The sequence below is a fragment of the Nilaparvata lugens genome, chromosome 8 (genome assembly GCF_014356525.2).
Source record: "Nilaparvata lugens isolate BPH chromosome 8, ASM1435652v1, whole genome shotgun sequence".
Classification (NCBI taxonomy): domain Eukaryota; kingdom Metazoa; phylum Arthropoda; class Insecta; order Hemiptera; family Delphacidae; genus Nilaparvata; species Nilaparvata lugens.
The window spans coordinates 19,258,913-19,282,976 of NC_052511.1; the positions used below are offsets into that span (position 1 = coordinate 19,258,913).

The 24,064-nt window shown below is 34.8% G+C and overlaps 1 protein-coding gene across 33 annotated transcripts in view; it reads right to left on the reverse strand.

The window, feature by feature from the left end:
• Nucleotides 1–24,064, reverse strand: part of LOC111045351 (zinc finger protein 699) — a 201,113-nt gene that overhangs the window by 165,115 nt on the left and 11,934 nt on the right. For 26 of the 33 annotated variants that reach the window (XM_039434187.1, XM_039434181.1, XM_039434170.1 and 23 more), the window contains 6 exons: nt 20,928–21,017; nt 19,959–20,063; nt 5,379–5,468; nt 4,985–5,089; nt 2,495–2,584; nt 1,999–2,088 (listed from right to left, as the gene is read on the reverse strand). In XM_039434187.1, the coding sequence (XP_039290121.1) occupies nt 1,999–2,088; nt 2,495–2,584; nt 4,985–5,089; nt 5,379–5,468; nt 19,959–20,063; nt 20,928–21,017 (570 nt within the window). The remainder of the gene's footprint in view (nt 1–1,998; nt 2,089–2,494; nt 2,585–4,984; nt 5,090–5,378; nt 5,469–19,958; nt 20,064–20,927; nt 21,018–24,064) is intronic. The other 7 variants (XM_039434184.1, XM_039434174.1, XM_039434176.1 and 4 more) reach the window with 6 other exon arrangements.

Below are 24,064 nucleotides of genomic sequence, written 5' to 3' on the forward strand. Positions count from 1 at the left end.
TCCAAATATTTGAAAACAGAAAAAATCTAATTTAGATTGTTTACAAACCAAATTGAATAACAAAATAACACTCACTAATAATTTAAAACTGTAAAATAATGATTAACTTTGAATATTATGATATACCATGTCATGTCAAAAAATCAGATTATTTTGATCGAGTCTATTAATTTGTCTAGATTTCTCGCGAGATACGGTAAGCTGATTGATTACACAGTTGATCTCCCACACAGGCACACGCATCTTATGTATACAGACGACGAAATTATCATCTGTTTTTCCAAGAATGAATTATCCTTTTCATGTCCTTCAGCGAGTTTTCCCAGGGATGAGACCTAGTGCAATCGAATTTTTATATCATAAACCTACTATGTTCCAAATTTCGTGAGAATCGTTAGAGCTGTTTTCGAGATCCGGCCACATACATATAATATATTATAATTATATACATCTAAACATATAAACAGAAATTGCTCGTTTAAAAATATAGGATATTGATAACCATCAGGAATGATAACAATACCACTCATTGCTTTGTCAATAATACACTATCAGTTCAATATTGAAACTGCATTTTTACCACCTACTTATTTCATGTATTGTTGCTATGTTACACTTTTTGATAAATTTTGTGTATTATGTATTGTCAGTGAAGCTTTAGATGCAATCAGAAACAATGGCAAGAAATATATGAGGATAATTGGTTGATATATACCTGAGTAGTAGTTGGGACTTTCTCTGAGGTTATTGGCTCCTGTTTGATGGTATCTGTTGTCAATTGAAGTTCTGCGAATCCATCTTCTTGCTTCTCTCTCTTGATCTGTAGACAGAGGACAAGATTGGTCTTATCTGATAACTTGATTTACAGCTAGGGAAATATTCTAAAACCACAAACAAATATTTCTGCTGAGCACTTACTGAAATTCTTTTGGTGAATTTTTGGATCTAAAACCACAAACAACTATTTATGCTGAGCACTTACTGAAATTCTTTTGGTGAATTTTTGGATAAGATATAGTGAGTTTCAACCTGGACTATCAGCATCAATTGAATTGGAAGTGATGATGTTAGCTGTAGAAATTACTACATTTTTCAAGAGTGAATATCACTTTCGATGACTCTTGTCAGAGTATTACCATAGAGAAAAGAGGATATCCCACAGTATAAGACGTTTGTGTTCCAAATTTCACTGTCAAGTCAAATCAAGCTTGTTACTTCATGCGTATGGAAAAACGCACCAGAAATCATGCAGTGCTTTCATTGGAGGTCGCTGGAGAACGTCCAGATATGACCGATACGAAGATATATATCGCTTCAAAGCTGAAAAAACGATCTAAATTCCATAGATTTGAAATTTCTCTGTATCTCTTGCACAAAAAAGTTACAATAGAACGAAATTTGAAAAATTAGAAAAAACGTTTTTGTAGCTTCTGATGGCTTATAACTAATAAAATATGCGTTTTAGAGGGAACTTTTATTGAACAAAAATTGTAGAGGAAGATTTTAGAATTATTTTCGTTCAAAAAACGGTTAAATATCTTGAACGGTTATTGAAATATAAGCGATATAGCAAAATCCTAAAAATTTTGGCGGCAATCTTGTTTTCGAGATTCCTGTGATTTCGACTTATCATCATCACGATCCCTATTATGCTAGACCTAACGAAGAAATTGAGACATCTACCACCGCTGTTACCCAAAAATGACCACGCAATGAAATTTGCGCCTGGACTATGCGCCTGAACATAAATGACCTATACCATGTTATATCTTCTTATATCCTTTTCTCTATGGTATACTGTATGATTTGGAGTATGCATAACTTTTTCTATCTCCTATCATATTTCTCTCCTCATGATTTTATTTGAGAATCAACAATAGATGAATTAGAGGAAGAAATAGCATTTAATAAGCTACATGACAAACCAAGAGATATAACTTTTTTTACAACTGTCTTCCTCACGGAGTGAATAAGTACTTTGAGAATGCGAATACTTGCCTGATGAATAGCTGTATTGCTATGAGAAGGTTCATTCTTCATTTCAATGTCGATTTGTTCAAATGGACTCTCATGTTTCACAATTTCAATCTGAAACAGAGAGGCAACGTTTTTACAACAGCTTATTAGAAGAATTGAGATATGGCTTTGTAGATTTTAGCACTATAACGAATGATAGGAGAATTTGATCAAGCAATGAGAGAGAAAATAAGAGTGGGAGAGAGAGTGAGAGAGAAAGAGTTGATTCTATTTGCTTATGATGCCGAAAGTGTTTTTTGCTTGTGCCTGTGTTCTGGAAATATTACTGAAATACTATTAGTAAATTTTTGGATTAAAAATAGTGAGTTTCAACCTGGACTATCAGCATCAATTGAATTGGAAGTGATGATGTTAGCTGTAGAGATTACTACATTTTTCAAGAGTGAATATCACTTTCGATGACTATTGTCAGAGTATTACCATAGAGAAAAGGAACTTTGAGAATGCGAATACTTGCCTGATGAATAGCTGTATTACTATGAGAAGGTTCATTCTTCATTTCAATGTCAATTTGTTCAAATGGACTCTCATGTTTCACAATTTCAATCTGAAACAGAGAGGCAACGTTTTTACAACTTAACTTATTAGAAGAATTGAGATATGGATTTGTAGATTTTAGCACTATAACGAATGATAGGAGAATTTGATCAAGCAATGAGAGAGAAAATAGGAGTGGAAGAGAGAGTGAGAGAGAAAGAGTTGATTCTATTTGCTTATGATGCCGAAAATGTTTTTTGCTTGTGCCTGTGCTCTGGAAAGTGTGAGAGTGATTTGATGAGATGAAGCATCCATCAGTAACTACGGGATTCCAACCCACGACCAGGTGGCACTAGCTAACTGGCAATTGGTGTGCTGTCTCGTACACAAAACTGTATAAATTGTGGAGAAGATATGTGTCATTCGGTCATGACCCGTTAAAATTGATTCGGTCATGGCCCGGATCAGTAAAGTGATTCGAACTTCCCATCTCTACTACTGTGGAGTGCCTCAGGGCTCTGTCCTGGGGCCACTTCTCTTTTTGATTTCATTGTATGATGTAGCTCTCATGGATGGCAGAAGAGTTGTTTGATATGCAGATGATACCACCTTCTTCAATCAGGGTCATGGCGTTGATGAACTAAGGGCCGGAATGTTCATGGCCATTTTAATGATATTTTGAAATGGAATTGCAATGAAAAATGTTCATTGAAATGACACATGAAAGCTGTGGATCGAGTTCTGTATTGTTGTCCTGCTTAAGGCTGTGCAAAGGCTAAGAATAAACTTTTTACTCGTGATATTTCTCAAAGTTTTTTGATTTGCATATAATCAAGCTATCAAAATGAAAAAGTTTTCTCAGGAAAACATTTTTTTCTGTTCATTACTTTTTGAGATATGAGCGCCTAACGTTTAAATTTTCGGGACAGAACATTCCAAATTCGGTAAGAGATAAATCCATGACATTTAGAGGATAGATTCTTCTTGGTATTGTTGATCTAGTAAAACAAAATTCACTGAAAATATCAATTTTTAAGAAAGTTATTCAATTTACTAAAAATAGCCAAAAATAACTTTAGTTGAGTTATTTTTGGTAAACTGAACTTGGTATCTTGAACATTGATATTTTCAGAGAGTTTTTGTTTTACTAGATCAACAATACCATGAAGAACCCATCCTTTAAATCTCATGGATTTATCTCTTAGCGAATTTGAAATGTTCTGTCCCAAAAATTCAAACTTCAGTCGCTCATATCTCTAAAAGTAATGATCGGAAAAAAATGTTTTCCTGCGAAAACTTTTTCATTTTGATAGCTTGATGATATACAAATCGAAAAACTTGGAAAAATATCAAGAGTAGAAAGTTTATTTTTAGCTTTTGCACAGCCTTAATGTCTACACTCTCACAAAATGCCATTTCTCTCTCCAGCAGACGACCACATTCACCATCCAATTCACCCTGCAATCCTCATATAACTTCAGTATTAACAGCCAATAGTAACATCATGGATAGAAAACTCATTGCTATCTCAATAATACACTATCAGTTCAATATTAAAACTGCATTTTTACTACCTATTTATTTCATGTATTGTTGCTATATGTCACAATCTTTGATTACTTTGGTGTATTATTTATTGTCAGAGAAGCTTTACATGCAATCAGAAACAATGACAATAAATATATGAAGATAACTAGCCGTCAGACTCGCTTCTCTCTCAATATCCGTCTAGCAAGGGGGCTCCGCCCCCTGGACCACCGACTGCATCGTCCAAAAATGAGATCATTTTTCATTTGAGCATGCGTCATTCCATCAGAAAGTCAAAGTACTGAGAAAATGCAGAAAAGCTGAGAAAAACGCTGATTTTGGGCATATCTTTGATGAAATATTAGAGTCACCTCATCACAAAATTTTTAGACCCTAGCTAAACCTCTGTACCAAATTTGAAAAGTCTCTGTCTATTACTTAATGAAAGACCTGAGAAAACGCAAAAAACAGCTAATTTTGGGCGTATCTTTGGCGTTATTTCAATTTCCTTCTAACACAACATTATTACATCCCAGCTGAGCTTCTGTAGTAAATTTGAACATTTTGTGTTCATTTGTTCTCCATAAAGCTGAGAAAGCGCAAAAAACGCTGGGAAACGCATATTTTGGGCGTATCTTTGGCGTTATTACAAATTCCTTCTAACACAACATTATTACACCCTAGCTGAGCTTCTGTACTTAATTTGAACATTTTCTGTTCATTTGTTCCCGATAAAGCTGGGAAAACGCTGGAAAAACGCAGATTTTGGGCGTATCTTTTGATTTTTTTTCAAATCCGTTCTTAGTGCGCGTCTAAAGGGCCAACTGAACATACCTACCAAATTTGAACGTTTTGGGTCCGGTAGATTTTTGCGATTGAGTGAGTCAGTCGTTGAGTGAGTGCCATTTCGCTTTAATATATATATAGATTGGTTGTTATATACCTGAGTAGTAGTTGGGGCTTCCTTTGAGGTTATTGGCTCCTGTTTGATGTTATTTGTTGTCAATTGATGTTCTGCAAATCCATCTTCTTGCTTCTCTCTCTTGATCTGTAGACAGAGGACAAAATTGGACTTATCTGATAACTTGATTTACAGCTAGGGAAAGATTCAAAAACCACAAACAACAATTTCTGCTGAGCACTTACTGAAATACTTTTGATGAATTTTTGGATAAGATATAGTGAGTTTCAACATGTACTATCAGCATCAATTGAATTGGAAGTGATGATGTTAGCTGTAGAAATTACTACATTTTTCAAGAGTGAATATCACTTTCGATGACTCTTGTCAGAGTATTACCATAGAGAAAAGGAACTTTGAGAATGCGAATACTTGCCTGATGAATAGCTGTATTGCTATGAGAAGGTTCATTCTTCATTTCAATGTCAATTTGTTCAAATGGACTCTCATGTTTCACAATTTCAATCTGAAACAGAGAGGCAACGTTTTTACAACTTAACTTATTAGAAGAATTGAGATATGGCTTTGTAGATTCAATTCTTAAGAATAATAGGAGAATTTGATCAAGCAATGAGAGAGAAAATAAGAGTAGGAAAGAAGAGTTGATTTTATTTGCTTATGATGCCGAAAGTGTTTTTTGCTTGTGCCTGTGTTCTGGAATGTGTGAGAGTGATTGGATGAGATGATGGAGCATCCATGCCTATCTGCGGGATTCGAACCCACGACCACGTGACTCTAGCAGACTGAAGGGTTCGGCAACAACCTTAGTTGACAGATGAAGAATTGCTTAACAGGCATTCATGATAGGTTTGAACCATTTTAAAAATATTTATTACCTGTGAATAGATTATTGATTCGGATTTTGAGATGTCATCCACCCTTCTGAGCTCAACTTTGGCGATCTTTCCACCTGAAATTAATGTTATGCAATCAATTGAAATTTTTTTATTGGGTAATGAATAATAATTTATATTAAAAGCTAATATTTCAAGTTTGTGTGTGTCTGATACACACATACAGAGTGAGTCATATGTATTGGAACCCTTCAATAAGTTGGAGACTTGATATAATATATAATACTTGAGACTATGAGACTTGGTTGGAGTTGTTGATATAGGCTAGGTAATATACTGTAACTTTCAGGATAAGTTATTGGTCAAAAACTCTACCTTTTGAAGTACAAATGATTTTCAACCCCACATCAGGGGGTGACTTAAGTGTTGTAACTCGGATATTTTAAATGTAAACAACCATTTGTGGTACATCATTGTAAAGGCCATTTAAAAACGAGAAATATGATATAAAAAGTTGTTCTATGACACTTTTATCCAAAATGGCGGCTGATTGAACTATTATCAATTATATCTTTGAAAACTAAAACTTCAATTGTATTATGACACACAATAAACTCTCTCTCTCTTTCAATGAATAGCCTACCGTACATTCAATTCAAATTTGGGTGACAAAACAACATGTGAGTATATAAAAGAGTGTATCACATGCATGAAATTGGTAGAATGCTGAGATTTAGAAGAGATGCTTAAATTGAGATTTACTTTAAGCTGCCAATATTTCCAGTATATAACATCAATGCATCTTCTAATTCAACTAATGCTGAATGATTTTAGTGCTCCTCATTATAGGACATCAAAGCTCATAAACCAAGATGTAATAAATTAATGAGTACTCACAGACTAGGTACTCCATATTTTGCAACAGAGAAACCTGGAAACAGCAGAGAAAAGTCATTTTTCAAGTTGCTCTGTACTTCAAGTTTTTTCAATAAGTATATTAAATTATATCTCAAGTTTAAATTGACCTTGAGCCAAATATTTGGTTGCAATAATTGATTTAATATGCGACTCATGACAAAATCACACAAATTAGACGGCAGTCTTCAATCACTAATCATACAAATATAAATTTACAGTAGTATGCAAATGCTACTAATATCACATTGTATAACAAGTTCTAGGCTACTATTATGACTAGCAAAGCTTTCAATATTTTGGAAATAATCGAGAGTTGCCTAGTAGGTAATTAAATCTTAATATACAAGCGACATACAAGGTCTGAACTAAAGTTTATTCAACATGTTTTCAGAATGCTTGGTCTGTTAGGTGATGCATCTTATTTTTCCTCATAAGAGACAAAGCATAACTTATTATAAACAAGCTAAAAATATGAAGCATGGTTACAGTTGGGTTACCGTATCACAAAAGTCTGCCAGTTGGCCTCTGGAGATGGAAATCTCATCTAGCCGAGCCTAAATTACAAAATAAATATTAGGCCTATACAGAATCTAACTGTAGGTATTTAGGTATGATACTTACTCCAAATTTGAGTTTTACAAATCATATGAGTGAAAAATTGAAGTGTGCAAAGATGGGATTGAATGCAGCATGGAAGCATATGGTCACTGGTCAGTGAGGCGAGTGTTCCTTTGTCGTCAAAGTGGATATTGTTTAGAGCGGTTGCTAGGGCAGTTATGTGCTATGGAGCGCAAGTATGGGGATATAGAAGGTTTGATGAAGTGGAGAAGCTTAAGCGATTCTTTGGATTGCCCTCGAATACACCTAACTATCTTCTTCTCTTGGAAACTAGGGAGTCGCATTTATATGAATATACCCTCAACTTGCAGGTAGCTTACATTCTTAAAGTACTATCATATAGAGATGGGAGTTATCCGAAAAAGTTGGCTTTCCAGATAATTAATCAACCATTGTCTTGGTATAAATGTTGGAATTAGATAGCCGGAGATTTGGGAATTGAGATTAATTTGGGTGTTTGAAGTGTTCCTAACTGGAAAAAAGAATTGAATAAGTTGACAGAGGGAGTGAGATTAAAGAATTTGGAAAACTTGCAGGCTAAGGCGAGAGATGCAGAATATCATCTGATATACAAAAGTCTGAACCATAGCCTGGGAAAGGATAGCTATCTTGAAAGCGACCTGGAATTTACGGAGGTTCGATGGATTATGAAGGCGAGAGGAGAATTAATTGACTTGAACTACAGACCTTGGATGCCGGAAAGAAATTGGTGCTGTTCGCTATGCAATAAAAAAGAGCAGGAGGATATCTATTATTTTATAGCAAGATGTCCAGTGTTAGAAGAATGGAGAAGGAAGTGGTTGGGAGAGGCACTTTTGCAAATGGATGAGTTCAAGGACTTTATGAATGGCAAAAATTGGAAGAACTTAGCATTATATTGTAGGGACGCATGGAAATACCGATGGTTTTTAGTAGATAATTTCAATAATTATTGATCATTCGCATTGTGCTTTGTTTTGAGCTTTTCTCTAAATTTAATATTAATCATAGTTTTAGTCTCATAATACCATATGTTTCTTTTATTAAATTCTGATGAAATTTTGTTTAAACTGTATAACTTTAAATACGGTACTACTATAGTCACTAATGTATGATTGAAATAAAGCCTATGCATAACTAAATAATTTATTATGAAACTCCATCTTCAGCTGACGGCTTAGAAGCCAAGCTTCTTGCTTGATTATGATTTAATTTATAATTGAAAAGTGTGTATTGTTTTGTTTATGTCAATAAATCATTATTCTATTATATTCTATTCTATTCTACAGAATCTAACTTAAGTAATGTACTACCGTATGGTAGTATAAGGCCTATACAGAATCTAACTTAGGTAATGTACTATGATAGTTAGAGAACAAGAGAAGGATCATAAATATTTATAATAGTTGAGGTTAAGTTTCAAAATATTTGTTTCGAGAAGTGTTTGTATATTGCAGAAACGCTTACTTACGTGATTACTCATGACTAATGAGAATTAAGAAAACCAAAACTAATCATCAAGAGATTTATCAATACTGAAATCCAATTTGAAATGAAAAAAATTACCCAGACTCAAAATTTCCGTCTTTCTCTTTTGTTTGTATTTCGATAGTATCAAATCATCTGTCAAAAATGTCGATATACAAAGTTATCGATAAAAGGTTATTGTCTTTATGAAATTCATCTCGATAAATAGTCTTGAAATCTGTTATCACTTTATTAGCAATCTATTTAATATGACTAGGCCTAGTTTTGACTTCATATCGCTTGCTTTTTTTTATTTAAATAATGCTCAATTGGTAATTGATTTGAATAATGCTGGAAAATCGGTACAGAAGACATTGATTGATGCTTTCAGTATGATTAATCTATGATTTCTGTATCAATCTATCTCTTAATCGATTTTTTTCAGCACGATGCTCATCCCAATAAAAAATGATTGTATTTTTTTCAAATTTATCGATATTCTGTTATTGTCTATAGCCCCCTGTGGGTTGGGGGAGCTTTGAGTCGATCATCGAACTCAAGAATGTGTTGAAAACCAGAATTCACCCACAGTATCCATGCTTGTCGTTGGAGGAGACTAAAATAGACTTCAAGTCAACTCCAAAAGTTGCCTTGCCTTTAAACCTACAGGATCTGCCCCATCAGGGCAGTTTCGGAGTGCCAAAAAGAAAACCCAAGAGACCAGAGATGGGTGAAACTCCAGGCACAAATGTGGGTCAAGAGGCTGAGTCAAGGGTGGCCGGGCGCCCTAGAGGCAGTTTGGCATCCCCTCTCTCAGCGGAAGGACCTACAAAAAGGCCAGGAGTGGAACTCACGTAGGTCACGAGTTTGTGGGTGGAGATGCCAAAACTCACCACTTCTCAAAGAAGGGCAGCCATTTAGGCAAAACTTCTTAGGAGTGGTGAGGCTTTTGACCCTGCAAAGTTTCAGAGGGGCAAAGAAAAAACCCAAGAGACCAGAGATGGGTGAAACTCCAGGCACAAATGTGGGTCAAGAGGCTGAGTCAAGGGTGGCCGGGTGCCCTAGAGGCAACTTGGACGCCCCTTCCTACGCGGAAGGACCTACAAAGAAGACCAGGAGTGGACCTCACGTAGGTCACGAGGACTAATCAGTCTAAAGAGAATGCCAAGCATATCACACTGGATTGCGACAAGGATTGCAACCAGGTGATGAATGGAATGTTAGTATAGGGAAAAACTCCTGGTTCTTGTAAAGGACATAAAGGAATACATCCCTTCAAAAACAGTAAACAATATTGTCCCTTGTATATATTCTCATCAATATACGAGATGTGTTCAAAAAGTAAGGTGACTTTTTTAATTTCACAGGCATTGCTCATTTGATTTTCGATTTTCTTATTTTGTTGCATTATTAGTAAACATTTCCTGTGCATATTTTCTAAGTTTCAAGTGAATAGCATGTTTAGTTTATTTTTGACAGTTACAAAGGTCAGACATATTATTTTGGTATGCTCAGAAATTTGCGTCTTAGTTCAGTGTGCTTCCACTGGAATGATTGAGCCCTAGTTTTGACTTTATAACCGTATACCCATGTTTTGTCATCTGTTATGATCCTTTTGAACAAATCAGGGTCATCATTGACATCATCCAATACTCATGAGCGATTGTCATGCGATGGTTCTTCTGGTTGAAATTGGACAATTTTGGAACAAAATTCACTGACACACCTTTCATATGCCCAAAATATCAAAAAAATTGATGGCACGAGCCAACCAATATGCCAACATCTTCTGCAACTTCTCTGATAGTGATTCGATGATTTTCCAAAACAATTTTGTTCACAATTTTGACATTCTCATCTGTTGTTGTAGTGCTGGGGCATCCAGAGCTGGGTTTGTCATTGCATCTTCTCGACCATCTTGGAAGAGCTTGTACCACTTATACACGGGTTTTCCCATCAAGAGTTGCTATTCACTTGAAATAAATGCTCAGGACTACTAAGGCAACAAAATAGAAAACCAATTGTGCATTACCCGCGAAATTCAGTCACCTTACTTTTTGAACACACCTTGTATTGTTGAAATCGGATTGGTGGGAGGTAAGATTTCAAGCTTAGATTGGAAGGATAAGATGGATCCATTTCACTTTGTAATTTTCTACAAACGATTTATCAATGCTTACCTTTTGATATCACATCATTTTTGGATGAGTAGACCTATAAGTTACAGCTTGTTTTGTTTGATAGTTTTCGAAATCTTCTTAGAGACTCATCAGAATACAGGAATTCCCAAAATTTATAATACATTCCAAAGAATCACTCAAAAGAAGAGAGATTCACTCTCTACACACAAAACTCTTCCATTGTATAGAATGATCCAACCAGCTATGAAGCTTTTCATCTCAAAAACATCAACATCTTCAAAAAAATCAAATGAGGAGGAAGCTTACTAATATATTAATGGCTCATGTATGTCTGTTTTTTTTTCAAAAAGAACAACTCGTTCTGACCCTTCCTGTTTCTAGTCCTAGTGTGATACGAACCCATTCAAAGGATTTAGCAGACACATCATTTCAACTGATCTGCTGAGCAATTACCTACTTATAGCAATAACAACAAAGAGCCAATAACGAATGTGAGTCAACTTCATTCCTAGTGCATACCAGAAATTATATATTATTGTTCAATATTGAATAAGTTAATGATGAAAAACTAAGGCAAAAAGGCATCACAACCACAGATTCAATGTTTGATTTTTCTTTATTATTTTTGTTCTTTCAACAGTAGTTGAAAGTTAAATTATATAAAAAGAGACACATTATAGCAATATAACCACAGATACCTGTGGGGGAATAGGAAATCCACACCTAGAAGCTGGAAATATAAAAATTGTAGGCTAGGACTATTTCGAGAATTTATTGAAAGTTGATAAATTGAAGTAAATAATGATGGAAGACAGGAGAAATGTATAGAATATTCCTCAAAGATGTAATATCTATTAACAAGAAGTTTCTCTTACAATAGATTGCTAAAAACTATTGATAGGCTAATCTAAATAATATTAATATAATGAATCTCTAGTAAATTATAACTGTTTGTGATACAATACAAAATTGATATTCAAAAGGATAAAACTCTCAACAGTCCATAACATAAAATCAATTAGTCCCTCTCAAGTTGTATCCTATCTTATTCTAAATAAATGATAAAATCTGTAATATGCCAGGAGGCTTTTTGAATATATCAACGCAGCCATATTAACAAAAATAACATCATAATATGGAGCATAGAAGTTCAAAGGGTTTTGCAAAGTCAATATTGTCGTTTTGTTGTTGAAGAGGTGGTAATTTAATGAAAATTTAATTGTCATGAAGATGAGATCATCAGAATGGATCTTTTCACATTTGAGGAGACAGCTCTACCAGCTGAGCTATACCAGACAACCTCTGACATTTTGTCCTGAATAAACTAGTACATGATGTACAAATAAAGAAGAACATTTCTCGGGTGATTAATAATATTAATTTGTCAACACAATCAATGAATGGATGATAATTCTCATTAAACCCACTTTTCAGAGAAGAAAGAATCTAGCATTGTTTCCACACATTTTCTAGACAATTGTATCAATTGTTGTACTAGGGATTACATTGTCAATATTGCAGGTAGATTACACTTTCCATCTGCTTTACAATAATATTGAACTCAGTCATGAAAATAAATAAACATTGCAATGAAAATGACATTCAATTGAGAAAGATGATAGATAATTTGAGCCAGTGGGTGAGAATTTTGTAGTTTTCAAGTTTAAATAAACATGGCAACAGTGAACCAGTCAGCATCCAGATAACATTTATCATTTTCCAAACACTGCCAAGTAAGTGATTTAACTGGAATAAATTCATAACTGAACACATGACACATGTCTATCAGTCTAATAATTACTCAATGCTTAAATTCAGTGAGCTTACAATTAATTTTATAAATCAGATTAACCTTGATTCGTGTATGAATCTCCCAACAAGACAATCTTTCTGTGTTGTGAGATTGAATGGATAATTATCGATTTACTAGCACTCTACCACTAAACACTTTACATATTATGACAGTGAGTCTGATCATGACTATTCAGATTAAACATGATTCCACAAGAAATTGGCGTACTTGGCTGACATATAACTGTTGTGAGGCTCATTAGTGTCTTGACGAAAATCAGGTAGCCTACCGATGTTCTCCCATAGAAGACAAGGTACTACTGTACCTATATTATGTACTTACAATTTTCCAAGCGAAACTAAAGTTTTTAATCCCTAATTTCAATTCAAGAAGAATATAGATTCGATCAGTAGCGATCGAGATGTCAGAGTGAAAGGTTGTGTCTGAGGCTCTGTTATTTTGTTTCAACTCCCTAGTCGTTTATTACTTAAAAGTTGTGAAAATAAGTTACATAGAAGTGATGACAAAGTCTTAGTGATACAGTGTTCGTCAAGGAAATTTCTAATTGCGTTTTGTTTTTGTGAATATTGATCAATTTACTTTTGAAAATTTCTACAAGCTTGAAAGTTGAAGATGAATCAACGGGCAACAAGGTCAAGAGCTGGCTCAGTAAATAGTGGGGATAGGAGAGAAGATGTGTTGGGGGCAGCGGGATGCGGGGATGATAGTGCTGGTGGTGAGGGTAGTGCTGATAAGCAGCCGAATCAACCAAATAACAATCCAAGTGACGATTTAACTGACGATCCAGCTTCATTCAATGCTAAGTTCGACATTGTTATCAATAAACTAAACGTGATTCAGAACGACATTGCGTCTATCAAAACTGAACAAAAAGACATTATTAAGAGTATTGAGCATTTATTTGGTTTAAATAAAGAAAACAGCTCATTAATAGACAAAAATACCAAAGACATAGGAAAATGTTCGAACTTAGCATAGGAAAATGTTCTGATAATATAGCTTCAATACAAAAAGACAGCATGCAAATGAAAAGTGTCATTGATAGACTTGTTTCCGAAAATAATGATTTACAGCAATATACGAGCAAAAACTGTATCGATATAATTGGCGTCCCTTACAATAAAGAGGAAAATTTGCTTGATATTATTAAAAACATTTCTTCATCAATTGGCTTCTCACCAGAAGACTATATGCTAGATAACTACCACCGTCTTCCTGCTGGCTTAAAATTTGCAAAAAATGAGCCCGAAAGACATTTTCCTACTATTGTTAGGTTTTGCGCATATTCGTATAAAGAGGTCTTCATGAATAGTAAAAAAACCAAGGGCAATCTGTCATTATCAGAAATTGGTTGACCAAACAGTGCAAAACTTGTCTTCGTTAATGAAACCATGTCTCCTGCGAATCGCGATATTTTTAAAACGGCCAAGTCGATGCAAAAGGATGGAAAATTCCAATTCGTTTGGTTCAAAAACAGACACATTCATGTTAGAAAGGACAAAAACTCTAGATCACACACTGTACACAACTTGCCAGACCTTGTGAAACTCATATGATCTATAAAAATTTACACATCATCTAGGCATGGACTTTCTTTAGGATTAATTTCTATATTATTCATTGAATGTTTTATTAATTAATTATTCTGTAGTTTTCTATTACATCATTGAAGTATCATGGACTTCAGCTTCATAAGGCCATACTACGAGGAAGGAAGAATATTATAGAGACTTGTTTTGTATTGTTTATTTTTTTCAGAATGAACTAGAGTTTTTTCATTTCGGTTTTTATATATTTGTTTAATGCCTCAGAACTAGGCACATCTATTCACTTCAGAGTAGACGCTAAAGCTAAAAGTGTTTCAAAATATTATGTAGTTTCTCATAGAATATCTCAAAGTATTTGAGGAATAGAGCTTATTTCTCGGTTCTCGAGTTTTTAGATGGATGACTTTTGATGATTTTAATTTTTTTACCGCTTTCCTCCCTCGGATCCAACTCCAACCTATCTAGACACGAGGCTTGATTGGATTCAAATAAAAAACTTGTAGCCTTAAAATAGTTACTAAACTTATTTAGTGTCTTATGTATTTTATAAATTTGTGATTTATATAATTGAATATATTGTAGAATTGTAACAATGCAGAAATTCTTTAGATGTTGTAAATCATATTGCAAACTAATAAACTTTTTAATAAATAATTTTAATTTGGAAAAATATTATGTGTGGATTGCTTTAAATTTTACGAATTTACAATTGAAGAGGCATGAATATGTTTTACATTAAACGAGAGTGGGAGAGCTCCTTGCAAGACCAAGTTTTAAGGATGAAGCATTAGAAACTCCCCAACTTGTTGCTTTGATTTTTGCAAATTAATATTTCTGGATAAGTTAATATAAGGAGAGAAAAGTAAATCTGGTAGATGGATAAAGACATAGATTCAATTTGCGTAAAATTGCAATCATTAATCCCAATTGATGTTTCAATCTGCTAAGTGCTAAACCTTCATGTCATTTAATTCTACTCAATTAAGTTACAATAAATGATTGAGCGCACGAGAATCTGACACCAATCACACAAATCTCAATTGCGAAACAAAACAATGTCAATAAAACTACTATACAATTATTTTTCAACGGTGTGCGTTCTAATATGATGTGCCTTATAAGTACATGAATCAGCACATTAAGTAACATTTATCACAGAATTATTTCTTCACAGGCTTTTTTACCAGTGTGTTTAAGTCTGTTATGTCTCTTCAAATCACTTGAGGAAGCACATTTGTAGTCACAAAATTCGCAACTAAATGGTTTTTCACCAGAGTGTGTTCTGATGTGTCTCTTCAAAGTATTTGAAGAAGCACATTTGTAGTCACAAAATTCGCAACTGAATGGTTTTTCATCTGTATGTGATCTGAGATGTAATTTTAAGTTACCTTTCTGACTACATTTAAAGTCACAAAATTCGCAACTGAATGGTTTTTCACCAGTGTGTGTTCTGATGTGTATCTTCAAAGCATTTGAAGTAGCACATTTGTGGTCACAAAATTCGCAACTAAATGGTTTTTCATCTGTATGTGTTATGAGATGTAATTTTAACTTAGATTTCTGACTACATTTATAGTCACAGTATTGGCAACTAAATGGTTTTTCACCAGTGTGTGTTCTGATGTGTATCTTCAAAGCATTTGAAGTAGCACATTTGTAGTCACAAAAGTTACAACTAAATGGTTTTTCATCCGTATGTGATGTGAGATGTAATTTCAACCTAAATTTCTGACTACATTTGTAGTCACAAAATTCGCAACTAAATGGTTTTTCATCTGTATGTGTTATGAGATGTAATTTTAACTTAGATTTCTGACTACATTTATAGTCACAATATTGGCAACTAAATGGTTTTTCACCAGTGTGTGTTCTGATATGAACTTTCAAATCGCCTAAAGTAGCACATTTGTAGTCACAAAAGTTACAACTAAATGGTTTTTCATCCGTATGTGATGTGAGATGTAATTTCAACCTAAATTTCTGACTACATTTGTAGTCACAAAATTCGCAACTAAATGGTTTTTCACCAGTGTGTATTCTGATGTGCGTCTTCAAATAACTAAAAACAGCACATTTATAGTCACAAAAGTTACAACTAAATGGTTTTTCATCCGTATGTGTTCTGATATGAACTTTCAAATTGGCTGAAGTAGTACATTTGTAGTCACAAACGTTACAACTAAATGGTTTTTCACCAGTGTGTGTTCTGATGTGTGTGTTCAAAGCACTTGATGTAGCACATTTATAGTCACAAAAGTTACAACTAAATGGTTTTTCATCGGTATGTGTTCTGATATGAACTTTCAAATTGCCTAAAGTAGCACATTTGTAGTCACAAAATTCGCAACTAAATGGTTTTTCATCTGTATGTGTTATGAGATGTAATTTCAACCTAAATTTCTGACTACATTTATAGTCACAATATTGGCAACTAAATGGTTTTTCACCTGTATGTGATCTGATATGTATTTTCATATAGCCTGAAGTGGCACATTTATAATCACAGAAGATACAACTGAATGGTTTTTCCCCAGTGTGTGTTCTAATGTGTTTTTTCAAAGCAGAAATCCATGTTGTTTCATAGCTGCAGTCGGCACAACTGTAGAGCTTGGTCTTTTTGCCAGCCACAGTTGGCTCAGTGCACTTTTCCACTGGAGAGATTGAATGTGCATCCAGTCCACCCACTTCTGTTGCATTGGCAGTGCCGCTGATAGAAGGCCACATCTCTGCTTCACTCTTCACTGCGCCAAAGTCAACTTCTTCTGAAATGTCTTCTCCATCTTGGGAATCTACAAAAATAAACATACAACATTACTTGAGAAAATATACAACAAACTATTCTTGAACAGATGGAAAATACATTTGAATAATTGCAATATCTCAGTAATTTCTATCTGTAGACTGGCTGGCCGCTATGGCTTCCTATAAAATGAATGCTGCTATCCAGAGATTGTCAGTTTGGTTTTAGGATTTAAGCATTTCTGACCAGCAATTAGTAGGTACTGGGTTCGATTCCCGGGCTGACAAATACTTCTTGAATAGTAGCGCTCATAGAATTTCCATCTACCTGTTTACCCTGTTGTCAATATTTGCAGTAGCAGAAGTCTTCGTTGTGAATTACAGCATTTAATTTGCATTTCGTTTAATAATAATTATTCTTGAACAGTGTTTCTCAGCTTAATTTGAAAGCTTATTTGATTCAAGTAGGTGTTGTCAAATACATTACTTTGATATGACTAACAAGACACAGTTATATCTTACCTTCTTCTTTGATGAATATTAGATTGTAGCCAGGGATTAAATAATGTTGTTGGCTGAAGTCATTATCGGTTGGAGCGAATGCAGTGCTGCACTCTGGCGCTGGTTCTTGGCTGCTATTTATTGCAACTGTCGCCATCTGTAATCACAACACTGCTCATACACAAACAGTGGTACTATGATCAAATGAGAGCAGAGTTTGAGAACAAGCATTCCATTGCTACGTCAACATACAAACTCAGAAATTTATAGCCGTCTTAATTTGCCGTCTGCAAATATATTCATATCACAACACTGCTCATACACAAACTGTGGTACTATGATCAAATGAGAGCAGAGTTTGGGAACAAGCATTTCATTGCTAAGTCATCTTACAACTAATTATTTTTCTGATCACATAATGTAAATTTTTCCTAATACTACATCACTACACTCCCATTACAAACACTTTTCCTAATGTGACATAAAAAATAAGATATTGACAGAATTGTAGAAACTTCTTAATCTGACTGCTAATTGTCAAGTGGTTGAAATAGATTTAAAGAGTAATTCAAACATGAATGGTGGATAGTATCAATGAAGAAATATAGGAGTAATTGTGAAATTGAAACTAAAGGTGCAATTCCTTAGAGGCGTATGAGACGGGAAGTGATAACGCGCCGGTCTAATAATCAAGAGAATCCGAGTTCGAATCTCGATCGGGGCAAAAGTTTTTGGCCACAGCACAATCACATAGATACGGCCACCCCATCTTTCGGAGACGATAAGCCGTCGGTCCCGATTATCTAAAACGTAGTCGTCATCTCTCATCATCATCCCTCACTCATTACTCACGCACAAGCCTAAGAGCTTATGTGGGCATCGCCCTCAGCCAATTAGCTTGAACTGTGTCGTTAAAGCCTTCATGGCTAGAACATATAACCTACGAATTCGTAAGAATTGATGATTCTTTAGATATGAATCGTAAAAGCAATAAATTAGCCAACACATCGAATTCATCTGCCGCCATAACGTTCATAAAACATGAAAATCCAATGAGTCATCCAATCTTTATTGATTCATACAATAAGTACATCATTAAAAAGATGGGGAGAGAAAAAATAAAGTAACCTTGTCTAATCTAATATAATCTAATGGATGAATAGGTTATGTGCTCTAACCGTGACAGCTGTAACCACGTCTCGACCTGCCTGCTTAAAGCCACGCGTCCAAGACCTACTATTACTTCAGGCCCCACAACTAATTAATGACGTCATAGCATGTAGATTGATTCTTCCTAGAAGAGTAGTTTCTACTAGCTTATCAATGTATGCTCTCCAACTATTGTTACTGTATCGATTTTTTATTGGGTAAAATACTGGTTATTATTTCCAACGGACACATCAAGTATTTTTCACTTTTTTTTTAATTTTCACTATTTTTTAACACTTTGAAAAATCTTCTGTGACAATTGTCAATGCACTGTTTAACAATCAAAACTCATTTCACCCAACCAAACCTTACTAGTGCGTGGGGACATACGACTTTGGAAATAATTACCAGAATACTATCTAAATTCCAGAATGAAGACATTTGTATCTAATCAAATAGAAATTTGTTGAAATAAAAACACTTTATTCCACAAATGCAATAATTTCTCCATACTTTAAGCTTGATAGACATAGCCTACTCGATTCAGTGATAGATCTATTGATAAATTCATCTCAACCAGAAATACTTAATAATAGCCTGTATCAGAATCAAAGGAGAGGTAAATCAAAGGTAAACTAAATTAGATGTAACTCTTTTTCAGAAAAGATGCTCCCACAGACTTGATCACAATATAAATACGTATAATGTAAATCTGTGGTACAGAAAACCCCATCAGGAATATGTTTATCAGTTAGTTAAAATCTTATGATGTTATGGACAGTTCAAACACTTGCATTTTTTACTTTTCAATTTATTAGTTCAACAGTTTTCTCACACACTTTATTTACACTGTTATTTTACACTCTAATTACACTGTTATTTCACATTTTTTTACTCTGTTCTTTCACACTCTAATTGAATTTTCCTCTCACAGTTTATTTACACTGTTCTTTTACACTTCATGTAAACTGTTGTTTTGTAGGATTAAAGTTCTTTCTTTTTATCGCTTGTATACATTTTCGTTTCAAAGTGGAAGCATCACGCTGATGAAAAACATGCAGGATGAATATGTGTGAAAACACATATTTCTCACAATACTACTCATTCCTATCTGTGTAATACACTAGCTATTAACTGCATTTTTACTACCTACTGATTTAATGTATTGTTGCTATGTTAAACTTTTTCATTACTTTTCTGTATTATGTATGTATTGTCAGTGAAGCTTTAGATGCAATCAGAAACAATGGCAAGAAATGAGGAATATGAGGATAATTGGTTGATATATACTTGAGTAGTAGTTGGGGCTTCCTCTGAGGTTATTGGCTCCTGTTTGATGTTATTTGTTGTTAATTGATGTTCTGCAAATCCATCTTCTTGCTTCTCTCTCTTGATCTGTAGACAAAGGACAAGATTGGTCTTATCTCATAACCTGATTTACAGCTAGGGGAAGATTGAAAAACCACAAACAACTATTTTTGCTGAGCACTTACTGAAATACTATTGGTGAATTTTTGCATAAAATATAGTGAGTTTCAACCTGGACTATCAGCATCAATTGAATTGGAAGTGTTGATGTTAGCTGTAGAAATTACTACATTTTTGAAGTGAATATCACTTTCCATGACTCTTGTTAGAGTATTACCATTGAGAAAAGATAGCATAAGAGGATATCCCATTGTATAAAATGTTATGTTCCATATTTCACTGTTGACTAAAGTAAATAGTCCTAGTAGTTATTTTTTGTGAAGCTATGTGATACTGGTATTCTCTCATACTGTTGCATTCTTACACTCTCACAAGGCCAAAACAGTAATAGACAGTAGTCGATTGTAATTGGCTTGAGTTAACAAGAATCGAAATGATATTCAGAACATAAACGACCTATACCATTTAATATCTTCTTGTATTCTTTTCTCAATGGTATTACTGCATGATTTGGAGAATGCATAACTTCTTCTATCACAAACACATGGTGGGCTAATGAAATTCATTTGTTACCTACTCATATAGTACAATGATAGTTGAATCTCATAGTTCTCTTAGCATGGTTTTTGAAACTCATATTTCTCTTCACATGATTTTCGAATAGGCCTTTCATATTTCTCTCCTCATGATTTCATCTGAGAATCAACTAGAGATGGGATTAGAAGGAAGGATAGCATTTAATAAGCTACATGACAAACCAAGAAATGTAACTATGTTTACAACTGTCCTCCTCACGGAGTGAATAGGTACATTGAGAATGCAAATACTTGCCTGATGAATAGCTGTATTGCTATGAGAAGGTTCATTTGTCATTTCAATGTCAATTTGTTCAAATGGACTCTCATGTTTCACAATTTCAATCTGAAACAGAGAGGAAAAGTTTTTACAACTTAACTTATTAGAAGAATTGAGATATGACTTTGTAGATTTTAGCACTATCAATTATAACGAATGATAGGAGAATTTGATCAAGCAATGAGAGAGAAAATAAGAGTGGGAGAGAGTGAGAGAGAAAGAGTTGATTCTATTTGCTTATGATGCCGAAAGTGTTTTTTGTTTGTGCCTGTGTTCTGGAAAGTGTGAGAGTGATTTGATGAGATGATGAAGCATCCATCAGTAACTACGGGATTCCAACCCACGACCAGGTGGCACTAGCTAACTGGCAATTGGTGTGTTGTCTCGTACACAAAACTGTATCAATTGTGGAGAAGATATGTGTCATTCGGTCATTACCCGTTAAAATTGATTCGGTCATGGCCCGGATCAGTAAAGTGATTCGAACTTCCCATCTCTACTACTGTGGAGTGCCTCAGGGCTCTGTCCTGGGGCCACTTCTCTTTTTGATTTCAGTGTATGATGTAGCTCTCATGGATGGCAGAAGAGTTGTCTGATATGCAGATGATACCACCTTCTTCAATCAGGGTTATGGCGTTGATGAACTAAGGGCCGGAATGTTCATGGCCATTTTAATGATATTTTGAAATGGAATTGCAATGAAAAATGTTCATTGAAATGACACATGAAAGCTGTGGATCGAGTTCTGTATTGTTGTGCTGCTTAAGGCTGTGCAAAGGCTAAGAATAAACTTTTTACTCATGATATTTTTCAAAGTTTTTTGATTTGCATATAATCAAGCTATCAAAATGAAAAAGTTTTCTCAGGAAAACATTTTTTTCTGTTCATTACTTTTTGAGATATGAGCGCCTACCGTTTAAATTTTCGGGACAGAACATTCCAAATTCGGTAAGAGATAAATCCTTGACATTTAGAGGATAGATTCTTCTTGGTATTGTTGATCTAGTAAAACAATAATTCTCTGAAAATAACAATTTTTAAAAAAGTTATTCAATTTACTAAAAATAGCCAAAAATAACTTTAGTTGAGTTATTTTTGGTTAACTGAATAACTATTACTACTGGTAACTATCTTGAGCATTTATATTTTCAGAGAGTTTTTGTTTTACTAGATCAACAATACCATGAAGAACCCATCCTTTAAATCTCATGGATTTATCTCTTAGCGAATTTGAAATGTTCTGTCCCAAAAATTCAAACTTCAGTCGCTCATATCTCTAAAAGTAATGATCGGATAAAAATGTTCTCCTGCGAAAACTTTTTCATTTTGATAGCTTGATGATATACAAATCGAAAAACTTGGAATAATATCAAGAGTAGAAAGTTTATTTTTAGCTTTTGCACAGCCTTAATGTCTACACTCTCACAAAATGCCATTTCTCTCTCCAGCAGACGACCACATTCACCATCCAAATCAACCTGCAATCCTCATATCACTTCAATATTAACAGCCAATAGAAACATCATGAATAGAAAACTCATTGCTATCTCAATAATACACTATCAGTTCAATATTAAAACTGCATTTTACTACCTAATTATTTCATGTATTGTTGCTATATGTCACAATCTTTGATTACTTTTGTGTATTATTTATTGTCAGTGAAGCTTAACATGCAATCAGAAACAATGACAAGAAATATATGAAGATAACTAGCCGTCAGGCTCGCTTCTCTCTCAATATCCGTCTAGCCAGGGAGCTCCGCCCCCTGGACCACCGACTGCATCGTCCAAAAATGAGATCAGCGGGCTCGCTTCGCTCGCCCGCATTTTTCATTTGAGCATGCGTCATTCCATCAGAAAGTCAAAGTACTGAGAAAATGCAGAAAAGCTGAGAAAAACGCTGATTTTGGGCATATCTTTGATGAAATATTAGAGTCACCTCATCACAAAATTTTTAGACCCTAGCTAAACAGTAGATATACTGTTGAGCTACAGTTATCTACTGTTACAGTAGATATATACTGTAGCTCAACAGTATATCTACTCTGGGACACAAGTGTATATCTACTGTTACAGTAGATATACACTTGTGTCCCAGAGTCGCCCTTCACCGCAAGGTCATCCAGGTCAACCAACCCCAACCTCAAGGTCATCCAGGTCAACCAACCTAACCTCAAGGTCATCCAGGTCAACCACCCTAACCTCAAGGTCATCCAGGTCAACCAACCTAACCTCAAGGTCATCCAGGTCAACCACCCTAACCTCAAGGTCATCCAGGTCAACCACCCTAACCTCAAGGTCATCCAGGTCAACCACCCTAACCTCAAGGTCATCCAGGTCAACCACCCTAACCTCAAGGTCATCCAGGTCAACCACCCTAACCTCAAGGTCATAAAAAAAAAAAAAAATTGAAAAAAAATAAAAAAAAAAACACATAAAATCGAGAAAAAAAAATAAACACTTAAAATTGGGAATAAATGGGAAAAAGGGAAAAAAATTTCCCTACTTATCTTGAACTGCCCGCCGGTCGCCTCACCGGTCGTCCGACCGCCACCAACAGTCGACCTGCTGCGGCTGGCAATTGTCCCGCCGGCTGAGCATGAGCATTCTGAGCGCAGTCAGTGGCACTCAGAATATACTTATAGCTAAACTTTATCTAAGGAGATGGTAGGTAATAAGTAAACAGTTTGGAATACAATTAGCTATTTATTGATCAATTCAACATCTATTTCATTGAAAAGTTTACTACAAGCAGGTATATCTCTGTTCCAAAATCCAAGTTGTTTATCATATTAAGTGTGCAGAAAAGTGATGTTTCCCATGATGTTTCTCCTTGGTCCATGTCAAGCAGGTGATGTCCCAGGTAGTAGACTCCTTTTCCAGCACTAGTCCTTGGCAAGTCTTCTATGTTGTCTGATAGTCTTCGGATGATATTCAGTGATACCTCTAGAACACTGTTTCAGTTAGAGACAATACCCTGTCATTGATGTTGAATCACCTCACAACCTCTTTCCTTCAGGTAATTGATGCTCCTTCGAGTCAAAAGTATAGGTGTAGTAGTATTTCTCACCACTACATCATCCTCCTTTTCCTTTTTCTCCTCCTCTTCCT